This window comes from Parus major, chromosome 3 (genome assembly GCF_001522545.3).
Source record: "Parus major isolate Abel chromosome 3, Parus_major1.1, whole genome shotgun sequence".
Taxonomy (NCBI): Eukaryota; Metazoa; Chordata; class Aves; order Passeriformes; family Paridae; genus Parus; species Parus major.
Window position 1 is genome coordinate 11401733 of NC_031770.1, and position 21884 is coordinate 11423616.

Here is a 21884-nt window from a genome sequence, read left to right on the forward strand (position 1 = left end):
GCCCTCCTCGGGGGCGGCTCCCTGGGTTTCCCGCCCCGGCCGGGCCCGGCTCCGGCGCGCTGCTCCAGCCCCGGCTCAGACCGAGATGGCGACACTCGATGGCACCGGCGGCGCGTGCCGGCGGCACCACCCGCCGCGCCCGGAGCCTGCTTCGGGACTACAACACCCACAGTGCCCCGCGGTGGCCGCGGCGGTTCCGGGAGGCGGTGGCGGCGGCACCTCGGCGCCGCGCCCGGTGCATGGCGGTGGTGCTGAACATGGGCCCCGAGCGCGTCTGTCCCCGGGAGCCCGGGCCGCCGGAGGGCCCTGACGGCGCGGCGGGGTGGAGCGGCGATGAGGAGGAGGAGGAGGAGGAAGAGGAGGAAGGCGGAGGGTACTTGTATCAGCCGCTGAGCCAGGAACCGGAGCAGGGCCTCGGCGACGCGGGCCCCGGCCTGCAGGAGCGGCTGCAGGTACCGCCCAGCGCCTCTCGCCAGGCCGGGGTTGGGGGCACCCGCGGTCCCGACCCCCGCTGCCCGCCTTTCTCCGCAGATGCTGAGGCTGCACCTGCCCGACCCGCCGGTGGACAGCGAGGAGGAGAATGAGGAGGCAGCGGAAGGCGCTACGGCTCAGAGCAGCCACAGCTCCATCCCCATGGATGCAGGTAACTGCCTCTCCGGCAGGAGCCTCCCGGGGCTCCGCCGCGGTCTCACGGCCTCTCTGTTCCCAGAGCATGTGGAGCTGGTAAAGAGGACGATGGCCAGCGTGAAGCTGCCCACCCTGGGCATCCCGGCCTGGGCCAGCCAGATCTCAGAGGAACAGTGGAAGGATGTGGTGCAGCGCACGCTGCAGGCCCGGCAGAGCCTCGGTGGCTCCCGGCCTCAGTGGAATTGAGGCTGAGCTGCGGTACAAGGGCTGCAAACCCCAGCCCTTCCCTCCACCCTGGAAGCACCCACTGGCCTCCGAGTCAGGTGCTGACAGGACTTGCCAGTATCAATCTTCCAATTTGTCCCACTGACATTGTCTGATTTTCCTTCCCATTCCTTTTTCTTGGTTTTGGCTGCTGCATAAGTCAATGTGATGACCTTGTGTTGGCTTCTTTTACCTCTGAGGAGGCAGATTGGTTTCTATGCTTGGATGCATATGGGGCGATGGGGCTTGGCAGCTTTGCTCAGATTCCCTCAGGACAAACACTGGGCTTGGCCCCATGCTGACAGGACCAGAGAAGTCACTCCAGGCTAGGGCTCCTCCTCTCAGGATAGGGTCTGTGTGTTGGAATATCACAGGTGGAGCAAGATGTGTCATTCCAAGAGATTGGTTTTATTTAGTTCTGTACATACAGGGACATCTGTACAAAATCCAACACTTTCATACTATGTAATGCTCTACTGAAAATAAAGTACACCATATGTACATATGAACTGTAAGCAGCTTAATACTTGTGTCCAGGGTGTGAATGCAGTAGTTTTGCTTTTTCCCTAGGGAGGAGCAAGCCAGGTGAAGAGGAAGAGGCAGCTCCAGTTCTGTCCATTTGGCTGATGTGGGGAAAGGCGTAGGCAGAAATGAGCAGCACTAATGCTAGAAACCAAGTATTGAGCGAGGGGCAGCAGTAGCGTGGCAGATGCAGGTCTGCCTATGAGCAGTACATGTGGTGAGAGGGTGAGCACACTCCCCCCTGTCTCACATGGTCCCCTTCTGAGGTGTCCAGGACACTGGAATGAATAGGCAGCAAACAAAGGATGATGTGAAGGTACTAAGCCTAAGTTCCCTGACCCAAAACAAGACACAAAAAGCTATGGGAACATCAAAGCTGTACAGCACGTAATCATGATGTGTTACAATCCTGCCCCTGCACGTGGCACAACCCCAGCAGCATTCCTCTGGCCAGGGTCGGGGACTGCCAGCAGAGACAGATCATCTACAGGACAGTGCCAGTCTGCACACCACAAGATTCTGTTCCCTCTGCAGGCAGAGCAGCCCACAGCGGGGAAAGGCAGCCACTGCCCAGCAGCAAGCAGGCTCAAGTGAGGGCACACCATGCTGTAGCAATCTAAAAATGAGGTCTTGGCTTCCAGTGCAATGCTAAGCAGCCAGTTGGAGAGCCTGTGCTGAAACAGGAAGGAGCCTCCTGCCCAGCCCGAGCCTGGCAGCCCTCATTTCCGCTGTGCTGCTCCGGCACCATCGGCACCACACGGTGCACGTCCACATGCTGTGCCAGGCGTGAGGTAATTGATTGGCAGCTGATCATGAGCTCAGACTAATGTTCAAAATAAGCAATAACCTCCCTGAGGTGTTTCTGAAGTCTCCTGACGAACTGGCCCGTTGTGTGAGGCGGAAGGGAGGTGGGGTCCTGCGTGACTGGGGGGGATCTCACACATGCACCTGCCAGCTCCTCCCAAGAGATGGTGGCATTCCTGGTGAGGACTGAGCCCGGAGAGAGCTACACGGGGCAGGGATGCAGGATACACAGGTCAAAACAGCCTCGCTGGGATTGGAGTAAAGATGTGCTGCACACCAGCAGTAAGATTAGAGGGGGTGATCCTCTGACTTGGGAATGGTTTACTGGTGAGGACAAGCAGATACACCAGAACCTTCTACAACATCCCGTGCCGTTGCAAAGCAGTATCAGGCTAGCACCAACCCCGCAGGCTCCCTGCACTACTGCAAACCCACTTAAGCTTACGTGCCAAGAAAGCAGGTGCAGCAGGTAAGAAAGAGAGACTCCCTGTCTATGACAAACCAGCCTCTGAGGTGGCACCTTGGCCTGGCACTAAATCTGCACCACAAACAACAGGGGTGAAAGTTGGATCACAGTAGCACCCAAGTGCTGCGCAAGCCCCTGGGCTATCAGCAAGTGTTTCTAAATGCTTAAGTTAGCAGGAGTCCCTGATGCACCATGTGATAACTAACAAGGGCCTCCAGCCACAGCGGATGCCAACATAACAGGACAGGTGAATTTTGCTCAGAGCACCCACCGAAGCGATTCAGCAGTAGTGCTTAGCCATTGATAATAATGAGGCGACAACTGAACACTCAAACTCAGCCACACCCCATGAGGTGTACCCATTGCTTCCACTAGCTTGCGGAAACGACTAGCAGCACAAGCTTCCTAGAAACCCTGGCCCTTAAGAGCTAAGGATGGGATACAGAGACAAAGGGAGAGCTGCAGGAGTATTTTAATTGAGCAGGTAGAGGAAGAAAGTAGAAGTCAGTGGCTGATACCTGCTACAAAGCGGGAAGTTAGTTCTGGGCCCACAATTAACCCGAGACATCGGGAAGGAGATGAGTCAGCACGGACCAACACAAACAGCAGAAGGAATTCACTTTCTCACAAGAGAGCTTCTAAGGATGCTCTAAAGGGAGGACTGCAATAGTATGTAGTGCTTGCACCCAGCTTAACTGGGGGTGGCAAAGCACTGAACCCCCACTCCACTGACAGGGGAACAGAACAAGGGGCTTGTAGCAAAAGAAAGGTGGAAGTAAACATTTCCTCCGCTGTACATTAAGACCCTTCAGCTGTGGAGCTGCACCCCAAGGCAGGCTGGAGAGGCAGCAGAGCCTTCACAAACTCTGCTTCTGCCCCAAGCTCAGTCTGGCCTCTGTCAGGGTGCAGCTGCACAGGCAGCATGGGGGCAGGTGTGGCGGAGATGGGCACTTGGAGTTTGGAGTAGCACACAGAGCCATGCATGGCAGGCTCTGCCCAACACAGAGCCTGAGCAAGGCTCTGTCTTCCTGGCAGAGTAAGAATCAGGTGACAGCTCACAGTGAAGTGAGTCCTGCCTGGACTGATACAAGCAGAGGTCAGGCAGGCTCCCTTCATGCCTGCACAACCAAGGTGGAAAAGCAGGAGAATGGAGAAAAAGCAGGACAGGACAGTGGTGAGATACAAGTTATAACATAAAACCAGATCTACCCTGGAGGTATGCAGATGGAGTGGAGGACAGGCACAGCTCACCATGTTCATTCCTTACTTATACATGAGAACCGAGTGCATTTCCATGACCCCTGGAGGAAAGGGATGGGGCAGAGCTTCCTGGGCCAGCTCCTGAGCCCGTCAGAGAGCCTCCTGGCTTGAGGTGAGAAACTCTTCTGCTCTCTTGTGGGCCTCCAAGGCTTTTATAGTGTAGACGTCCTGTGGAAGCTCAGACTTCCGGCGCAGCAAAACTTTGTCCTTCTTAATGTCTTTCAGCATCTACAAACAAACCAAGGGAGTCAGCAATCAGCAGCAAACACATTCATGCCTTCAGCCTCTCACCCCAGCTCTAGGATATGCTGGCTAGCACTGCAGCATGCTTCACAACAGGCTGAGAGCCACAGACCAAAAGGTCACAAGTCCGTCCCACTGGCACTTTTTCCAGAGTCAGAAAGTTAGATAAACTCCACTCTTCAGACTACAGGTTGATCTCTTAATGATCAGGGGTGAGAGTAGTGGAATTTACCTTCAGAACATTTGGAAAGAGCCAGTTCTGGCTATGATGCTGTCCTGGCTAGACTGGGAGCAACTGTGAAAGGACTCAAGTCGCCTACGCACCTGCACAGCCTCCGTCTCCACCGTTTTCTTCAGCAGCTGTATATCCTCTGCAGTTGGGGTCTCCGTTTCCATACAGCACACAGAAGGCAAGGGTAGAGGTGCATAATACATGGGGTACTGCAGACAACACAGACAGCTGGAGAGTCAGCACTCCATCCAACACCACACCTTCTCCCCCAGCATGCTAACACAGCACGGCATAGCTCCTCCAGCTGCCTTCTCTGACCCCTGGAAAGGCAGCACTAGGGACACAGGCAGGGAAGAGTATCCTCTCCTCCCCTGTGCCCTCTGACTCGCAGCACGCTGCATGTGCGTGTGGTACATAAACACGTATGTGCTCTCTATAAGGCAGTCCTTAGAGGTCAGTGCTAGAGAGGGACAGCCTGATAAAACACTGCCAACGTTCTCAGGACACTGTTTTTGGGAGAGACAGACCATTGCTGCAGCAGTGTCCACAGGACTGAGATCAGATGCTAAAACCTGGTTTCGTGGGCTGAGGAAGCAGCATCAAGACCCCCAACATATTCTTGCCTCATTTTTCCTAGGTCCTGTTGTCACTCACCTGGGGGTTCAGCCGAGCCAGCTCCTCTATTTTCTGCCACATTTCTTCTCGTTCCTTCATCCTGAACCTTCCCCTGCAGAGAAAGAGTGAGAGCGAGTGTGAACTCCTGGGGAACGTGCAGCTTTCATTCACAGGTTGATAAAAGCAAGAGGCAGCAGAGAAGTGCAGGCAAGGGGAAGAGCTGCTCTGTCATTCAGAGACCCCTAATTCTACCTAATACTAAATCTACAGGTGAGATGAGGCAAGAGGAGGGGACACACACTATGACTAGCAGAGGTTAGGCAGGCATGCTCCTCACTCACCTCAGAGCCCAGGGTGGCAACAGTGGACCACACAGGTACTTTTGCCCTGGCTTTGTGCTGCCAGGAGTAGAGCAGGGTGTCTGTTTTTTGGGATAATGCCATGACACCAGTCTGGATTTCAAAGACACATTTTCCTGGTGCCCCCCAGATGCAGAGCGACAAACTATAATTTCCAATAGAACTGGGGTTCCACTGCCCATTGTTCCTTCTCTGTCTAACTGAAACACACCAGAGATCTGTCCAAACAGCTCTTGAACTTGGCACAGATTTTGGCACACATTTGAAGTGACCATTCAGCAGAGCCACTTATAAATCCCAGGACAGTGAATATTCACTGCAAACAGAGGTGAGCATCCACGACCCCTTGTTATTCTCTTCTAGATTTTAAACATCTGCACTAAAATCTCTGCTTTATTTCTATTAACTACATGATTTTCATCCCAGTTACCAGTTTCTCTAGTGCTCTATCTATCCATCTTAAGGAAGTTCTTCTACTCTGTAGTGACATCATGCTCTTGAAAGTCATGTGGGCTTAGAATGAGAATGAAGCTGCCAAGGTTTCAAGCAGCAGATTACTCCACCAGACAACACAGAGTCACAAAAACACCTCCAACAAACCAACCCCAAAACACCCCAAACAAATAACCCATTCAGGACAAGACACTATCTACCCCAACCTCCTCACTGGTTTTCTACAGGATCCTGATAATCCAAACAGTTTCAAGGTGTCTGGGGAGATTAGAAAGGTGCAGTCAGCCCATTTGAACTGAACAGCAGAGAGACAGCCTTGCCAAATGTCCCTGAAGAGTTTGTCCCTCATGACCACCCTGGCCGTGGCTGCACAGCTGGGGGTGCAAGAGTGATAGGCCTGAGCTGGCATGTCACTTGTAGGCATATTAACTAATTAAAAATGCAGCTAAGCCATAATCAGACAACATCTGCTTGCAGCCTAACAGTGAACATACAACCTCTCTTCCCCATTTCCTATTTTACCGAGTTCATTTGCACATGCAATCCCTCCCACACCTGCTGTTTTCTAGTTCACAGCACGAGGTTTTCTGAAGCCTAATTATGCACAGAGGCACTAGACAAAAAAAATAAAAAATCATCTTAACATGAGCAGAAAACTGCAGCACTACCAATCCTTTTATTGACAGCACTGAGCTGTTTTGTCAGCTTTCTCAGAACGATTCTCCATCAGTCACACACCAGTGCTGGGAACAGTCACCTTCAGCATGTCAGCAGCTAAACAGGGAGAGAAAACTGATGGAAACACTAGGTAGATCTTGTAGGAAATGTACTGTCACTGTGACTTAAAATATATGTGAAGATATTTGTGGGCTTCACAAACGCCCTAGAATGGGGAAAAAAAAGGAAACTTGCTTGCTCCCATTTTAGATCCTAAAAAAAGCCTTAATTTCTCCATAAGCAGGTTACCCATCTGAAGGCTGGATGTATCAACTTATTACTTATTTTTGAGTTATTTATTCTTATTTCACAAAGCAACAGAATGTACCCCAGAGCTCCACACTCTCAGCAAAGATTATCTCTGCTCTCCCCACCAGCAGCCCTGGCTCATCCAGGAATGAGGAGCACTATTTTACTATTTTATGTCACTAAGTCAGCAGAAAATTAAAATAAAAAAAATAAAAATAAAAGAAAAAATTCCTTCTAGCTTACTGGACTGACTCAGCTCACCAAGGCAAGCCATAGAAGCATCAAAATCAGCACAAGGCAGCAGAAAAAGTGGAGTTCTTTCCTCTTTACAGCATCATGGCACAGGTACTTGCTGAGCTCAGATTTTTATCCCCACCATTCGCTCTTTGAAACTGTAGGAATTATTCCATCTTTATCACTGGAAAATTGAAAGCATCCTGTGGCATGAAAGATGCATTATGCCCAGTGCAGCAAAACTCTTCAGAAAAGTCTTTCTAAAGCAATACGATTCTACTGACATCACTACAATATTTATGAACTGGTATTTCCAAGGCAGAACAAAGCTGAGTATTCTCTACGTGGCAATCTATTTGCTCATGACTCAGCAAACTCTGTCACTCTTTTCTAGGCTACCTGCTTCAGCAGGACTAAAAGGGTTTCTATCAGGGCACACCTCATCCCTACTCATAGCTATGGCTAAGGAATCCTACTTTCTGACAGAATTACTTACCACCTTTTCATTCCCCCTCTGCCTCCTGGCATCTACCATCTGTTACTGTACCCCAAGGAGACTTTAGGATGAGCTCAAGTTACTTGGCAGAAACGTTACTCACTTCTGCTTCTCTGCCTTGTATTGCTGTGTGCAGTCATCAAAAAGCTTTTGGTTCATCTCCATGAAGAGTTTCAGTGCATTGTAGATCAGCCCATGAATTGTCCTGCAAAGGAACAAGGAAAGGAGAACAAGTCATGGTGGACAGGTTCTTACACCTGAGCTGGCACCAGCAGAACAAACAAGAGGTAGCAGCAGCAACAACTCATTCTACAGCGATGTGACAAAAGATTCTCACACAATCCCAGCTCTTACCAAGGCAAAATCCCTTCCACAAACACAGCAGGAGATATACAACAGGGAGAAAGAGATGGAGAAGAAAGAAGACCCTGGGACATGCCTGCTGCAGTCAGATTCATAAGTGCAAAAATACACATTCACGTGTTCATTTCTTGCAGCTAGAAGTGGGAAATGAAGGATGCTAGGAGCCTGTTCAGGGCTGTTTTCAAGGGGGCTTTAGTGCCTCCTACTGTTCACACCACATATACACAAGGACTTTTTTGGGCTGCCAGTATTTGGTCATGAGCTTTTCCACTGAGCTGCCCAAAACACAGAGAGATGAAGAGATGGGAACTAGCACACAGAATACCACAGAAGAAAAGTCAGCTCTGTGCCAGTGATTTATGGATAGATTGCACTGTGTGTGAACTCCCTATGGGACAAAGACTCTCCTAGGGAATGAAAACAATTGTTCAAGCTGTCTCTGAAATACCTGACCCAGAGGCAAAAGATGAGATTCAGCAGATTAAGCTCTGTGTCTCTACCAGCTCTGCAAATGGAATATGGAAGAGAGATCCAGCCCTGCTGGACTTAAACAGGCTATCTAACCAAGCAGGTGAACAACAGAGGAGAATCTGATGTACTCAACCTGCCCTGAGAAGATGTGGCTGCTGTTCAAACAAAGACAAGGAGAAATAAGAGGAAAACACTTTCAGAACTTCTTCTGTAATACCACTGGGAAGCAGACCAGAAAAGACAGGAACAGCAGAATCATGAATCTTGGCTGCTGCAGAACTGGTGAAGGGTTTCAGGCAGGAACATAAAGTCTTTTTCTGAGCTCTGGACTTGTCCAGCCTCCCTAAAATTAATTTTTAGCTAATTCATTACAGGAAGTGTGTTAAATCAAATTAATTAAACTTGACTTAACTAGGTAAAGAATTAAATGAAGAAATCAGAAGTAAGGAAGTTGATAAGAGAACTATAAAACAGAGTAGTGTCTAGGAATCAGACACAGGGGACAATATTTGACATGGATAGCTGCCCAGTTAGTTCTGCTTTCTCTGTTTTTCCTGTATTCAAGGAGTCAGGCACTGTATTAGCCAAGTTCTCTGGTCACAGAGAACATAAGGGTGGGACATTAGTTAATGAGCAGGCAGAAGTCAGATGGAAAATCTACTGCACATTTCTGAGACTGGCAACATTAGTGACAGGCAGGTATCAAACTCTATGCAGACTCAATGGCCCCAAAGCTGGTAAATGCAGGTGCCTCAATCCCTGAAGAAGCAAGCTGCTCTGGTCTGCTGTAGCCCTTTTCCATGCTGTGAAAAGATAGCTGGGGGCAAAATTAGAGGACACTGAGAAGTTATTTTCATATCCTAACAGAAGCTGTAACAGTACAGGAATTACAGGGTAAAATGCAGCTGCTACTCCCTGGATGGAATGCTGTTGGTGTGCTCAAAGCCTGCTCCAGGATTCCCCATGGACACAACCTGCAGCCACAGCTCCTGCTGAGGGGGATGGAACAGAGGGTGGAGTGGAAACACCATGGCCAAGTTGAAGTCTTGGCAGGGAGGGGATCTCGATGGTGCTTTGCAGCTGATAAACTGCACAGGGCCTGTCAGCCACGGGAGATAGGAGGTGTCCGTGGCTGAGCCACATTTTTGTGCTGAAATCACCCTCCTCAGATGAGCTCAGTTCATTATAACACAGTTGTATTAACACACATCCCCCTCCCAAAGTCACCACCCCAGAGTGTGACCACCCCTCAGGGGTACACGCTTGTGCTTTACTGACTACAGCCCTGAGCAAAGCCAGAGAATTTTACACCAATCAGTAACAAAGGCATGTATGATTAACAGTCCTTCAAGCTCCACCTAAACATAAAAAATAGTATAAAAGTAAGCTGAGAATAGGAGTAAGTTAGGGAAGACTCCATCGTAACTACTGGGATCAGTCAACAGGCTGAACCCATCTTCTTCCCCTGTGGGTAAGAAACGTACTCTGCACACTGGATACTTTTACTGGGAATTAGAGCTTCTCTGAATTGCTTTGAATATGTTTTTGCAGTCAGATACTTTTGCTGGCAGTCCTCAAACCTTAACCTGTCACAATTTTCTGTTAATAAGGAATGTTATTCCATGAAGTGTCAGGGTAAGTCTTTCCCAGGCACTGGCAGTCACCATTAACAGGGAACATTATCAAATAAAAGAGAAGACGTGCTGAGTGATTTCTCTTATGCCATTGGCATGCTTCCCTGAATAAGTCAGTTGAACTGACCCAGCAGGACTGTTCAAAGAAGGGTCCCCCTAATAGGACACTGGCAGACTGGGCATAAGAGTCTTGGTTTTCCTGGGGTGCTGATAGAAAACTCTGAGGGTTCAGGAAACCTCCTTTTCCCATGATACACACTGATACCACCACCAAACCCCTGTCTCAGCAGCTGGTGCCACCATGCATTGTTGCACTGCAGCAGCATGCCCCAAGATTGCCAGTGGGTCAAACAATCCAGCAAGTGTCAGAGCATGGGGGAAGACCTACTTGTTCCAGTGACTCTTGGAGTTCTTGTAGAGTGCTGGAAACATGATGGGGAGGATTTTGGCTGCATTATCGCTGATCAGGCTCATGATATATTCATTGTTCCAATAGTACAGTGCTCGCTCTGCCACCTGCAGCGGGAGAGAAAGCCATCCTTGAAGAAGCTCCTTCCAGTAACACCTGTGGTGCACAGGGAAGCCATCACCCAGCCAAGGAGCCCACATGCTTCCCCACAGTACAGGGCTGACCTTCATGAATTTCTATGAGGCCATTCATCCTTCCTTTGCCTTGGCCACTGCTAGACACTTGTCACTTTTCTGAGAAAAACCTCATGTTCTTAGATAGACAACCCTACTGTCAGTATACCAATGATTCCAACACCCTTTACACAACACTTAAGGACAGTAATGACATCTACTCCAGGTCCCAATTCAGATTAGCTCCAAGCCTTTTTCATTTCCTCAGACTGTCCTCTGTAAAGTTCCATTCCTCCCTGGCTTTTCCACAACAGTCTCTCAGGGCTTTGAAGCACGCTTCAGTCACCAGTCCCACAGTTCAACCCCCTGATTTAGTAAAGGTGAAAATATGGAAAACCTTGATGCAGCCATCCTGCTCTAACAAGACAAACAAGTCTAACAAGTTTCCACACAGTGACAGACAATGCAGGCTAATTCCTGCATTTAGTGCTAGCTTGAGAAAGGCTTAAAAACATAGGAAAAGAGACATCCAAACTCTGTTTTACATTTCAAATAATGCAGAACTTGCTATATCCCCTTAACATATTGTTCCACACAAGTAAATGAAATGAAACTCACTTTGTGTTCACTTACCTAGCTTTTGGTTTTCAAGATCTGGTTAAGCCTTTTTCTGCTAGATTAACACCAGTTTCTCCACTCAGAGAAAACACCAAGGTGCTCAGACTCACCAAGAAGTCAATTCCTTATTTTTCTCTTCAGAAAGCTGTAGAGTGTTCAGCCTGACTGTATGGGACACCTTTGGGGTTAATTCTCTTAGGCTCTAAAGTGTTTGCACCTTCTCCAGGTTTCTCAATATTGTTCTTCAGAGTTTGGCAGCAGATGAGGGCTGCTATCAAGTACAGGATGTCTCTCCTGCAGCCTTTACCCTACTTTATTCAAGCTCCTTAGTTCCTTCTGGTAGCTGCCTCCACACCCAAAGGTCACATTAGTCCTCTGGTTCCCACTACCACACCAGTAATCCAGCTGGTTTCCATCATGCTCCCCTAGTCCTTTACACAAAACTGATTTTTTACATACATGTGTGACCTAGACTGACCTTATTTTTGGCTTGTAAACACATGACTTTGTACCTCTCTATACCAAAAGACAGACTGAAAGCTAGCCTGCCTCACTGTGCAGTCACTCTCACCTGGGAGATGGCTGTGTCATTTCCTCTTTAACACTTCACCTATGCATGGGTTGACCATGTGTTTCACCAGCAAGCTGTCTTCTTCCTGGGCACTCTTCATGGCAGTCAAACAGTGAGCCAAGAACACCTGCTAGCAGGTTCCACCACTCTGTACTTTTTAAACCTTAAGACTACCATCCACAGAGATTGTATTAGCCAGCTACTACAACCAGTTTCCCTTCAGTGGAAACAAGGAAGAAACAGACCCCAGCACTTCTCCAGTATACCTCATTATTTACTACCTGTGCCAGATTAAAACAAAGGACTTTCCCAGCACAGTCTCTTTGGTTGGCCTCTCTCCAATACTGCAGAGTGCTTGATTTTACTTCAACAGGGTGACCCTGGATGGATATCCTCTGTCCTTGCTAGCCTAAACAGGAGGTGGCAGAGCACCTGTGCTCCAGCCTCAGCCTGCTGCAGAACACAGTGCTGAACAGAGCAGCAGGAGAGGCTCCACAGATCCGCTCTGCTTTCTCTTTGCACCAACTCACACTGTGGTTGTGCTGGGGATTCTCACTGCTTCCCACCACGTGTCACCCCAATACTCACCCTGGTCACACCTCCACGTGTCAAACACAAATACAAGCCCAAAACCTGTGGTATCACCTTCACGTGCCAAGTGGATTACAAGTCAATGCTCAATCTCTTCCCTGAGCTGCAACTTACCTGGAAGTGTGGGCTGGAGACACACTTGGCCAACTGCCTGAACAAGGGCTCCATAACCTTCACAAACTCAGATGGCTCAATCACGTCCAGGATCTCTTCCAGCTCATTTAAAAACATCACCTCTTTGGGACTGTGAGTTTTGGGCCAGAACTTCAGCAAGCCCACAATCACCTGAGTGGGAAGAGTACAGAGACAGTGTTAGAGGCTCAAAGTCAACACCAGCTGCAAAATAAATTTTTAAGTGTCTGGTCACAACAGCAATAGCAAAGGAAGTAACAGAATAGACTTTCTCAGAAAGTCAGGGTGGTTGATCAGAGAAGAAAGAAGACAAAAGCCCAAACTCTGCCAAGTTACACTCATAGCAGCAGCTCTGCCTAGGCTGCTACGATTTTGTATTACAAGCACAAAGTTTAAAATCACTTTTTATCCCCCATCACAGTTTAACACAGAAGGGTGAAACTGAAGTGAGCAGCAGCTGGAAGACAGTGCAAAGTAACCATGGAAGGTCAACTAATAAAACTAGAAATGCTATGGAGAAGGTTTCTGAAGAGTCATTATTCAAAACACTACAGAGCTTCAATACTGGGGAGCATCAAATAAATAAAGCAATGGATGAGTTTGGGACAAGGAAAGGAAATACTACTTCACACAAAAGTAACTGAATTATGGAACTCATTCTTGCAAGACTTTGTGGAGACTCAAAGTCCAAACAGACTCCAAAATGGAGCAGACAAGTTTATGGAGTTTACACCTTATGGTTATAACTAAATATAACAAAGCAAATTCAACTTCTGGCTGAGTAAAACTATTGCTTACAAGAACAGGGAAGGGCTATATCTCACTAGATTTTATTTATTTTTAATACTGCTTCCTGTCCTACTCATCTGCTTCTAGATGCTCTAAAGGGAGGATCCAATATGCTGCAGACATTCACTCTCTGTTGGAAGAAGGAATGCTTACTCTGTGGACACCAGAGTCACACACAGCTGGCCATAGGAGCTGCCCTTTCAAACCTCTGTACTTCAGCTGCCTGATCCTGAAGCCAGCACTTGAGAGGAACTTCAGAGCAGCAGAGGAACAGTAGTGAGCAATGCAACAACAGGATTAGATATATCTGACCATTATGTTTCTGCCAACTCAAGGCTTGAGAAGCCAGCAGTTCATTATCCCCAACATTTGTCATATTCATGTCTGCCATTCAGGCAAGAGTTAGCTTCAATGACTCAGAAGTAATTTCACCTACAACTAAGGTGGTGTGAGGTGTGGGGAGTCTGAGTTTGCTATTACTAAGCACATCTGAGGCCTTGCTCACCTGGCAGTCTTTCAGACTGCTGTTGAGGCAAGAGCTACCATGTCAAGCCTTGCTGAGCAAGCTTCTGGGAGGCCCATCTGAGACAAGTGTGGACCCAGAGAGTAATCTGGCCTCTTTCCAGCACTGCTGGTAACATCTCCCTGTGCATTCAAACTCTTGCTGATGCACAAGCCCTGTAATTCTTCCAGACTTCAATAACACCAGTCATCTTGGGGGTCTATTCAAAACCTTCACAAGCAAGGTGTTTCAACAGAATGCAAGTTGTGGAAGTATGGTCTTGGTATGCCTGGTTGAAACACAACATCTACTTAAGGTAATGAAATTGGGTCATTCCACTGCTTTCCACAAGCACCAAGCCAGACCTGGGTCTGTAATCCAGGGGCTACTAAATAGTTATCCAGAAAAAAGTGATGAGCTGTGGAGCTTTACTATCTGAATAAGCTGCAAAGTGAAGCCTAGAAATATTGAGAGATCTCTATTTCTCTCTTCTCCCTCAACCTTTGAGGTGCTTTGGCAGGAGGCTGTAGGACTGGATGTCAGCCACAGGAAGTACTCAGCATGACCAGGAAGCTACTTTATGCAATTTGTTTCAGAGCAGGCCTCTGGGAACAAAGGAAATGGAGGGCCCATGTTCAAAGGAAAAGCTAGGAGGTCTGCTTCAGCACTGCTGGTGTCAGAGCTGCGGAGCCAGAAAGCTGACAACAGCTGACCAGCTTCTACCCAGCACAGGCAGGCTCACCATGAGCACACACATTTGAGCCAGAGAACAGAACGACCTCAGCCAGCATTACTCATTAAAACACTCACACTTTTGGTGCTCCCTGCTACAGTGACAGAAGTATGTGTTCTCTGCCCATCTGCTGTTTTGAGTCTGTGAAGCTCAGCTCTGTAGAAGACATTTCCTGGCCTGCAGTGGGTGGAGAAACACTTGTCTCCTTGCACCCTCTGCCAAGCTGGCATTTAGCCTGGTTAACACTGCAGGTCCATGCAGTCAGTAACCAGAATATGTGAGGTCTACATGTACAATGCTCACATTTGAGAACCTGCTGTTTCCCAGCACTATATCCTGAAGGCAAATGTGTCTACAATGTGACTTACCTCTAGAATGTAACAAACTGATGCTAAACCTGGAAGGAGAATACGTTCATGAAGGAACAGTGGCATGTCTAATTAGACCTTGTGTCCCAGGTTCCTAACCTCATCCCCACAATTCCACAGCCAACTCCAGCAGTCTGGAGGGGACTCTTACTATTTCAGAGTCCCCATAAGCTCTGGTTCCATCAGATGATCATGTATTTTGTCTCTGCAGTATCTCTAATTAGCCAGAAGCTCTGCCCTGGAAGAACAGCTTGGTATCCTGTTCCTTCTGCTACACCAAGATCTGAAGCATAAAGGAAGATTACAGCCCACCTTCCTGAAGCCTTCAGCAGAGACTGCTAAAGGCTTGCACATGAGCAGTACAGCCCCTTCTCCCCCAGGGAACCAGGCAAACCCAGTAAACAATACCACTGACTTCCAGACTCTTTACAGCAAGGGTGAAAAAAGGGCTGCTCTAAGGAAGCCATGAAGCTTTTTGGGACTTGACTGTCACACAGAAGCGAAGCAAGGTTACTCACTGGCTCTGTCAAGCTGCTGTCTTTCTCCAAGAACTGTACAACACAGTATGCCAGCTGTAAGAAAAAAACATGGCAAGATTAGAGCTTCCTCAAGTGTACCCAAGACTAAGTGCTGCCACCTCCTAGGCTGGAAGTAACACTATGCCCATTATGCTGCATCTCTAAACAAATCCAGTTTACTGATGGCAAGTGAAGACCAACCAGGCAAGGCCTGAGCCCAGGACATTTGTGCAGTTTAAAGGATAAAACTTCAGTCACCCAGAGCAGTCCACAGCCAATGCATTCAGATGAAAGCACAGCTGCACAAAATGGGGAGGAACAAACCTGACTGACACAAAGCCCTGCCCCATAGAAACAGGGCTGAGAGAACAGACATTTCTACTTAGTACCCAGATTTTCACTTCCTATCTCAAGTTCTGATCTTCTCTATTCTTCTGTTATGCACTCAAAATTGGAAAAAATTAATCTCTAAACTAATCTAGCAGACTAGCAAGCCAACTTCTCAACATATCTCAGTGGTGACTAATAGCTGATACACCACATGCATAGGCTGATGACTGCAGCTAGGAAATTACCTCTCTGGTTTCAGCAGGCCCCCAACATTTCGCAAGCTTCCAGCACAGAAAGACAAAGCAAGCCACAGCATTAAGATAGTGGGAAATGTCAGGATACCCTCCCCTATCATGCAGTGGCACAGGCCCAGACACCATAAGAATGGAACAACTACTACAGTATGAGACTAGTGAAGAGCCCAGAACATCTCACAGCAAGAACTTTGTACAGTGTGGCCTGGTGGATAGCTATAAACAATTAACATAAAAACTAATATAAATATATAGAGCTTTTAATAGCTATATGCTTCTGCAAAATCCCAATCTACCCTGGGAACTTGAAGCACTTCTCACCTGAGGATGGTACACACTGAGAGACTTCACTTTGTGCAGTGGTAACAAAACTCTGATGAGGAACATCTTGTGCTCTTCCTTCAGAGGCAAAGCAAACCCATTGATTATGCTGAGAAGAAGCAAGGTTCTCGTTAAAATTTTGACCCAGCAGAAATACAGTGTCTCTCACCTCACAAGACACACTAGCTCTCACCAACCCCTTAAGGAAGCACCTACCAAAAGCATGGTCTCTGCAGCCCAGCCTGCACACTGAGCTCAGCGAGTGTGGAGGCACCACAGGGAAACGCCTCTGATGGAGCCTGCACTCTGCTCTGTCCCTGCCAGGCTGAGCCCATACACACTTAGACAGAACCTCTGGGGAAGGCCAGCACCAAAGCAGCTCAATGTTTGAGTCTTGTGCTTTACAGAACAGGAGGATGGCAGCACAACAGGGCCACAACAGAAGGGAAGCTAAGCCCTGGAGAAGGCTGCCCATCGCTAAAGCTTCTCAGAGCTGTGAGGAGCTCTTCTCTTTTACTGCCTGCTGCAGCAAGATAGCAAGTGTGACTGGACTCAAGCTCAAAAGAGACATCTGGAGAGGAGAAGGCTACCACTGTATTTATCAGCACGCTGGGGAGTATTTTACTTTATGCTCTGTCAGAATGAGATTCTCTGGAAAAGGTGCCTCCTGCAAAGACTGCTGAAGGAAGGCACTGCCTTTTCACATAGCACACTGGGTTGGGAGTCTCTCTCACTATGGGCCCTCTGGGACTCCCAAAAGTGGCCTTACCTTCCCAAGATCTCCAGTAGCTCTGCAATTCCATTGTGGTGTTCTGTTTCATAGATGAACCTAAAGAGAAGGATGAGAAGTCATTGCCAAATGCTAGATACAGTTTGATAAGCAAAAGGAAGGAAAATTGCTGTAGACAGGGAGTCTAAATGGTACTAAGAAAGACCTCACCTGTAAAATATATTATTGATCTGCCTCCTCACATATGCTCTCAGACCCAGGAACTTCCCATAGATCCTGTGAAGAATAGTTTTTAGGAAGTCTCGTTCTCTGGGGTCTTCACTGTCAAAGAGATCCAGCAGCTGTGGGGAAAGAAATTCAGTCAGTGCCTGCACACTGTCTGTCTGGGCAAAGCTACTAGCAACACTGGGCACTGCTCCTGTTTGGCAAAAACAGTTCTTGCAGTTGAGTGATGCCTTCAGCACCCTGAGCACAGTGGTCATTTCCCTGAAACATGTGACTTCCTAATCACAAGCTGGAACCGTCACAATTTCTTTCACCTTCAGAAGCACAGTGATGGCCTGCACATTCTACAAAGCTACATGTCCCCAGATTTCCCCTGCAAGGCCCCCGTGCCCCTCTTCACCTGTACAATGAGTTATGGTTCCAGTGACTACAGCTTGCACACAGTCTTGCCCTGCACAGAAAGTCCTGCCTGCTCATTCAAGACAAATAAAGAAGGGTCACATCACCAAGCACTAAAATCTGCTGCATGTCCTTCATAAAGGTGGTACATAGTGGCAGGGACAATTACTTACAGATAGCACAAACTTCTGGTCAATGTATTTCTTGGCTACATTTGGTTGAAAGTCAGGTGATTCCAGGAACCTGAGGAAGAACTCATACACCAGCTGTCAGGGGAAAAGGAGAGATTACTTAGAAATCCCCCTGTACTCTCAACAGTGTTTACTTCAGATTTTGTTTTCCTTCTCCTTAAGGATTCAGGGAAAGGCTGGGAAGCTTGAACAGGAGTACAAAACACAGTATTTCCTTACCCAGTGGGATCAACTTAGCTGCCTTCGCTTTAATGGGCAGGGGTCTCTGGTGGCACATAACTGCTCAAATCTGTGTGAGATCTCATCACCTCAGGTCCCCCCAGAGATACCACCCACCTACTCAGATTAAGATATTAGGCCTGGGAAACTCTTCTCACATCTTCAGCACATGTCCCTAGAGAGATCAGAAATCTCCAGAGATGGCAAAGGCTCGGACTCACTGGATGCCCTTAAGACACACTAAGGAGTAACAGAAGAGCAGAGAAATTAAATGGACCCCAAGAAAACATGCAGTGTCTTCTGCCTCCTGGGTACTGATCAAGGTTGGCTTGGCCGCACTAAGCCAGGAGAGCTGCATGCTGTGTCCCACTTGGAAAACAAAGGGCAGCTTGCTTTAAGAGGGCTGAAACATTAACTTCTTGTCCTGCTGTTCTCTGAGAGGACTGAGTCCACTCTTATCCCTCCTACCGGTTCTGAGGGGCCACTAGGCCGAAAAAGATCAATGCACTTGAAAGGTCTGACTTTGGAATTAAAAGAATGATAGGACCATGCATCTACAGGTAGAGCCTATCTGCCAAGGACAGCAGTAAAGAAAAAACTGAGGTGCTGACCAAAAAGCTCAGCATTCAGTTGCCACTGAATCCATGCTGGCTGCTGCTGACTCAATTCTGAGAAACAATTGCTGCCTAGCATTCACAGCACTCTGGTGCTGAAGACACGCTATTTCTATCAACACTCACATCCCTATGTCAACTGCAGCAGTGAGAAGTGATTAACCACTGCTGCAGAATGACACCTTATTTCTTCTCTGTATTTTCTGCTTCATTCTGCAGTACCTGCCTCTTTTTCTGCCTTTGTCTGCTTGACAACACATGGCTGTGCAAGTGCCTTGAGCTTTCCTCCTGACTTCCACTGCTGAGCTCTGCTAAACCATGCTCACGGTCACTTTCCTAGCCCTTTTCACCCAGTCTGTCTAAAGCCATCTGCAGCTGAATGCTGCATACAGGCATCAGCCAGTTCCCAGGACACCCTTGCTTCCTGCACTAAGGAAGAGCCACCTCTGACCCCTGGGTGGCAGGCCTGGTCTCTTCCCCAGCAACCCTCACAAGCTGGTGAAGCAGCAGTGATAGGGCTGGCAGCCTCCAGCTTTACATGGACTCTCAACTTCCTGGAGATAAATTAACCAGATCTATATCCCCCACCCCTCCTCACCTGAAGGTGTGGCCAGGCAGCCTCTAATGTAGGCTCATCTTCTTCAGGGTCAAATTCTGCTCCTGTGGGATTGGATGATGGTGGGAGTGTCCGGAAGAGGTTCACTGAAAACTGATGTGAGTGAAAAAGTTGCATGAATTACATTCTGACACCTCAGGATGGTCCTCCACACAGCAAATCTTTCACTGCAGTGCAACACATTGTGATTTGTCACAGCTGTGCCCACACACTGATCCCTTCCTGAAGGATGTAGGGTTACAGTCTGCACAGGACCTCCCCAAATGCAGTCTGTGCCAGAGACAAGAGCTTCCACCTTTCCCCAGAGCAGGCACTGTCACTACCACCACCCCCCCACACACTTCTCTTTCTGGAGGTGGGCAGATAAGGAATGGGTAGGACTGGGGTCACACTCCTCTCTGACAAATCCCTATCCCTCCTCCTCCCACACTTCCCTATTTCTTTGGCACACAAGCCACACAAACACTGGCTCCATGCCCTACCATGATAACAGCTTCAGGATAGATGGCCTCGGTGACAACATCACGGTTGTGTGTGATGTATTCCACCATCTCATTGAGACCTGCTCTCTTCACCTCCTTGAACTTCAAGTCACTGAGGGGGTCAGAGATGAAGTCAAAAAGAACGCAGCACTGCCGCAGCTTCTGGATGAAAAGCTCTTCTCGTTCGTGTGGAGGAGCATCTGTCAGAGAAAGCAGGGACATCTGACCTTGGAGACAGGCAGATCATCTACCTGGTTTGCCCAGGTATCACTGTGGTTTGCTCCCTGTGGTTTCCCCCTCCCCTATCACATCGCCCTTGAGCTGCTGGAGAGGGAGAGACAGTGTTATCCCTGCTATGGACATGGGACAAGGGAGGCAGAGAGACTGCCAGGCCTCTGAAGCAACTATCCCATGAGGGGATTTCAAACGTGGTAGCACTTTCTAACCTGGTAAGCACTGATCTCTTCCCTGTACAGAGTACATTGAAAAAGGAACTCAACCAGCTCCCATCACAGACCAGTGACAGCCATGTCCTGGACCCCAGAGACACAAAGGGAGCTGGGCAGCACACACTGTAGCCAACCCTCCTGCCAGAGGATAGGGCAGAAGAGAGGGGCCAGGGTGGCAGGAGCTGTACACTAACAGATTCTCTTTTTGATACAACTGGAAACTACACGCTGCCTCAGCCTTCCCCCAAAGGCTTGTCTGTGTCCAAGAGCAACATCAAGCAATGGGTCTGGCTTATTGACTGCTGAAAATGCTTTCTCCTTGTCCACATTCATGTTTAATTGCAACATAATGCACTAAGTACACTAAGTGCTAATACCAAGCTGCCCTAAAGTGGACAGGTTCAACTGCAGTATTGAAATTTGCAATGGAAACACAATGAGGAGGAAGCCTGGTCCTTCCCCAGGAATGGGTGGATATAGGAACCAAGGACAGTCTGCACCCAAGTCTCTGAACTTCATCACCTTCCTGCACAACCTGCTGAATAATCTGAGGCAATCCTCAGTACACAGAAGCACAAAAGTTTAAATAGTTCAGCTGGGAGAGTAAGTACAAAGTTTGCATTGAGAATACTCTGATTATTTTAGGCCATCCATCAATTCTCTACCTGCTAACGAGCCAAGCACCTTTCCGAGAACCATCCTTGCTGCACTGCCCTTATAACTAGCTGGACACTGTAAAGGTTGCTTTGGGAAGAGCCCTTACACACTGCCTGGAGAAACTGCAGCTTGTCCTGCAGGTCACTCCCATCCCACTGGCTCTTTACCTTTGAGGGCTGGGAGTTTTTGCAGTTCCCGGTTTTTGCTCAGATTGAAACGGGAAGAGCTGTGCCGACGCTCCTTCTTCACAATCTGGGGTCCCCCTGAGTACTTGATTTTATTCAGCTGGGTTGGGGGGGGAGCGCTGTTACTGGGCCGCTTATTTGAAGTTGGCTGCTGTTGTGGCTGCTGCTGTGGCTGCTGTGGCTGCTGCTGAGGCTGCTGGGCCTGATGAGGGAGAAGAGAGTAAAACAACTCAGAAGCTTTTACCTACAAGCTTCATAAGCAGATGCCATCAGCATCTTCTTGGAATGAAAAAAACAGGTAGGTTTTTCACTGTTGCACTTGCAGTTAAGTGCATCTCATGTGTTCCAGCTCTGCCAGCTCTAGAGCTACTGGTTGCATTTGCAGCATACCTGCAAAGTAAACATCAGTTTTACTCATGTCTGCAAGGTACCACAAAGGCACCAGTACTATGGACATAGAAAGAAAAGTCACATCTTGCGACAAGTTATATGAAGCAAAAGTGAGAACTTTCTGTGGTCCAAACACAAATCTCAGCGTGCTGCTGTCTCTGCAGCATTCTGTACAACACACAACAAGCAAGTTTAGAAAACCAGCAATTTGCTTCTTTGTCCTTGTGCAGGGAATCACCTGGGAAAAAGTAAAGCAGTATGTAGCACAGAGCAGACATAACGACCTTGAAAAGGCAATATTGAGGATCACTACAATCATTGCTGCATTGATTGTCTGGAGCATCTACAAGCCACATGGACCATACATACAAACATACTCAACCGTAGTTCCCGGGCTGTGGGCTCTCCC

General features: G+C 48.3%; 2 protein-coding genes across 4 annotated transcripts in view; one reads left to right on the plus strand and one right to left on the minus strand.

Annotated features, from left to right (window-relative positions):
* Positions 1-83: 83 nt before the first annotated feature.
* On the plus strand, positions 84-1400 carry MEA1 (male-enhanced antigen 1). Its single transcript, XM_015622674.3, has 3 exons — positions 84-452; positions 532-643; positions 710-1400. The coding sequence occupies exons 1-3, from the start codon at positions 99-101 to the stop codon at positions 871-873; spliced, it is 630 nt and encodes a 209-aa protein (XP_015478160.1). The 5' UTR covers positions 84-98; the 3' UTR covers positions 874-1400.
* PPP2R5D (protein phosphatase 2 regulatory subunit B'delta) overlaps positions 1279-21884 on the minus strand; it is a 27571-nt gene continuing 6965 nt past the window's right edge. For 2 of the 3 annotated variants that reach the window (XM_015622672.3, XM_015622673.2), the window contains exons 3-16: positions 21068-21287; positions 19795-19994; positions 19295-19405; positions 17846-17938; positions 17259-17389; positions 17088-17147; positions 16319-16427; positions 15414-15467; positions 12486-12656; positions 10398-10525; positions 7645-7746; positions 5073-5145; positions 4511-4627; positions 3914-4171 (exon numbers count right to left, since the gene is read on the minus strand). In XM_015622672.3, coding sequence (XP_015478158.1) covers positions 4034-4171; positions 4511-4627; positions 5073-5145; positions 7645-7746; positions 10398-10525; positions 12486-12656; positions 15414-15467; positions 16319-16427; positions 17088-17147; positions 17259-17389; positions 17846-17938; positions 19295-19405; positions 19795-19994; positions 21068-21287 — 1707 coding nt within the window. In that variant the 3' untranslated portion in view covers positions 3914-4033. Of the gene's footprint in view, positions 4172-4510; positions 4628-5072; positions 5146-7644; positions 7747-10397; positions 10526-12485; positions 12657-15413; positions 15468-16318; positions 16428-17087; positions 17148-17258; positions 17390-17845; positions 17939-19294; positions 19406-19794; positions 19995-21067; positions 21288-21884 lie in introns of all 3 variants that reach the window. The other variant, XM_015622671.2, reaches the window with a different exon arrangement.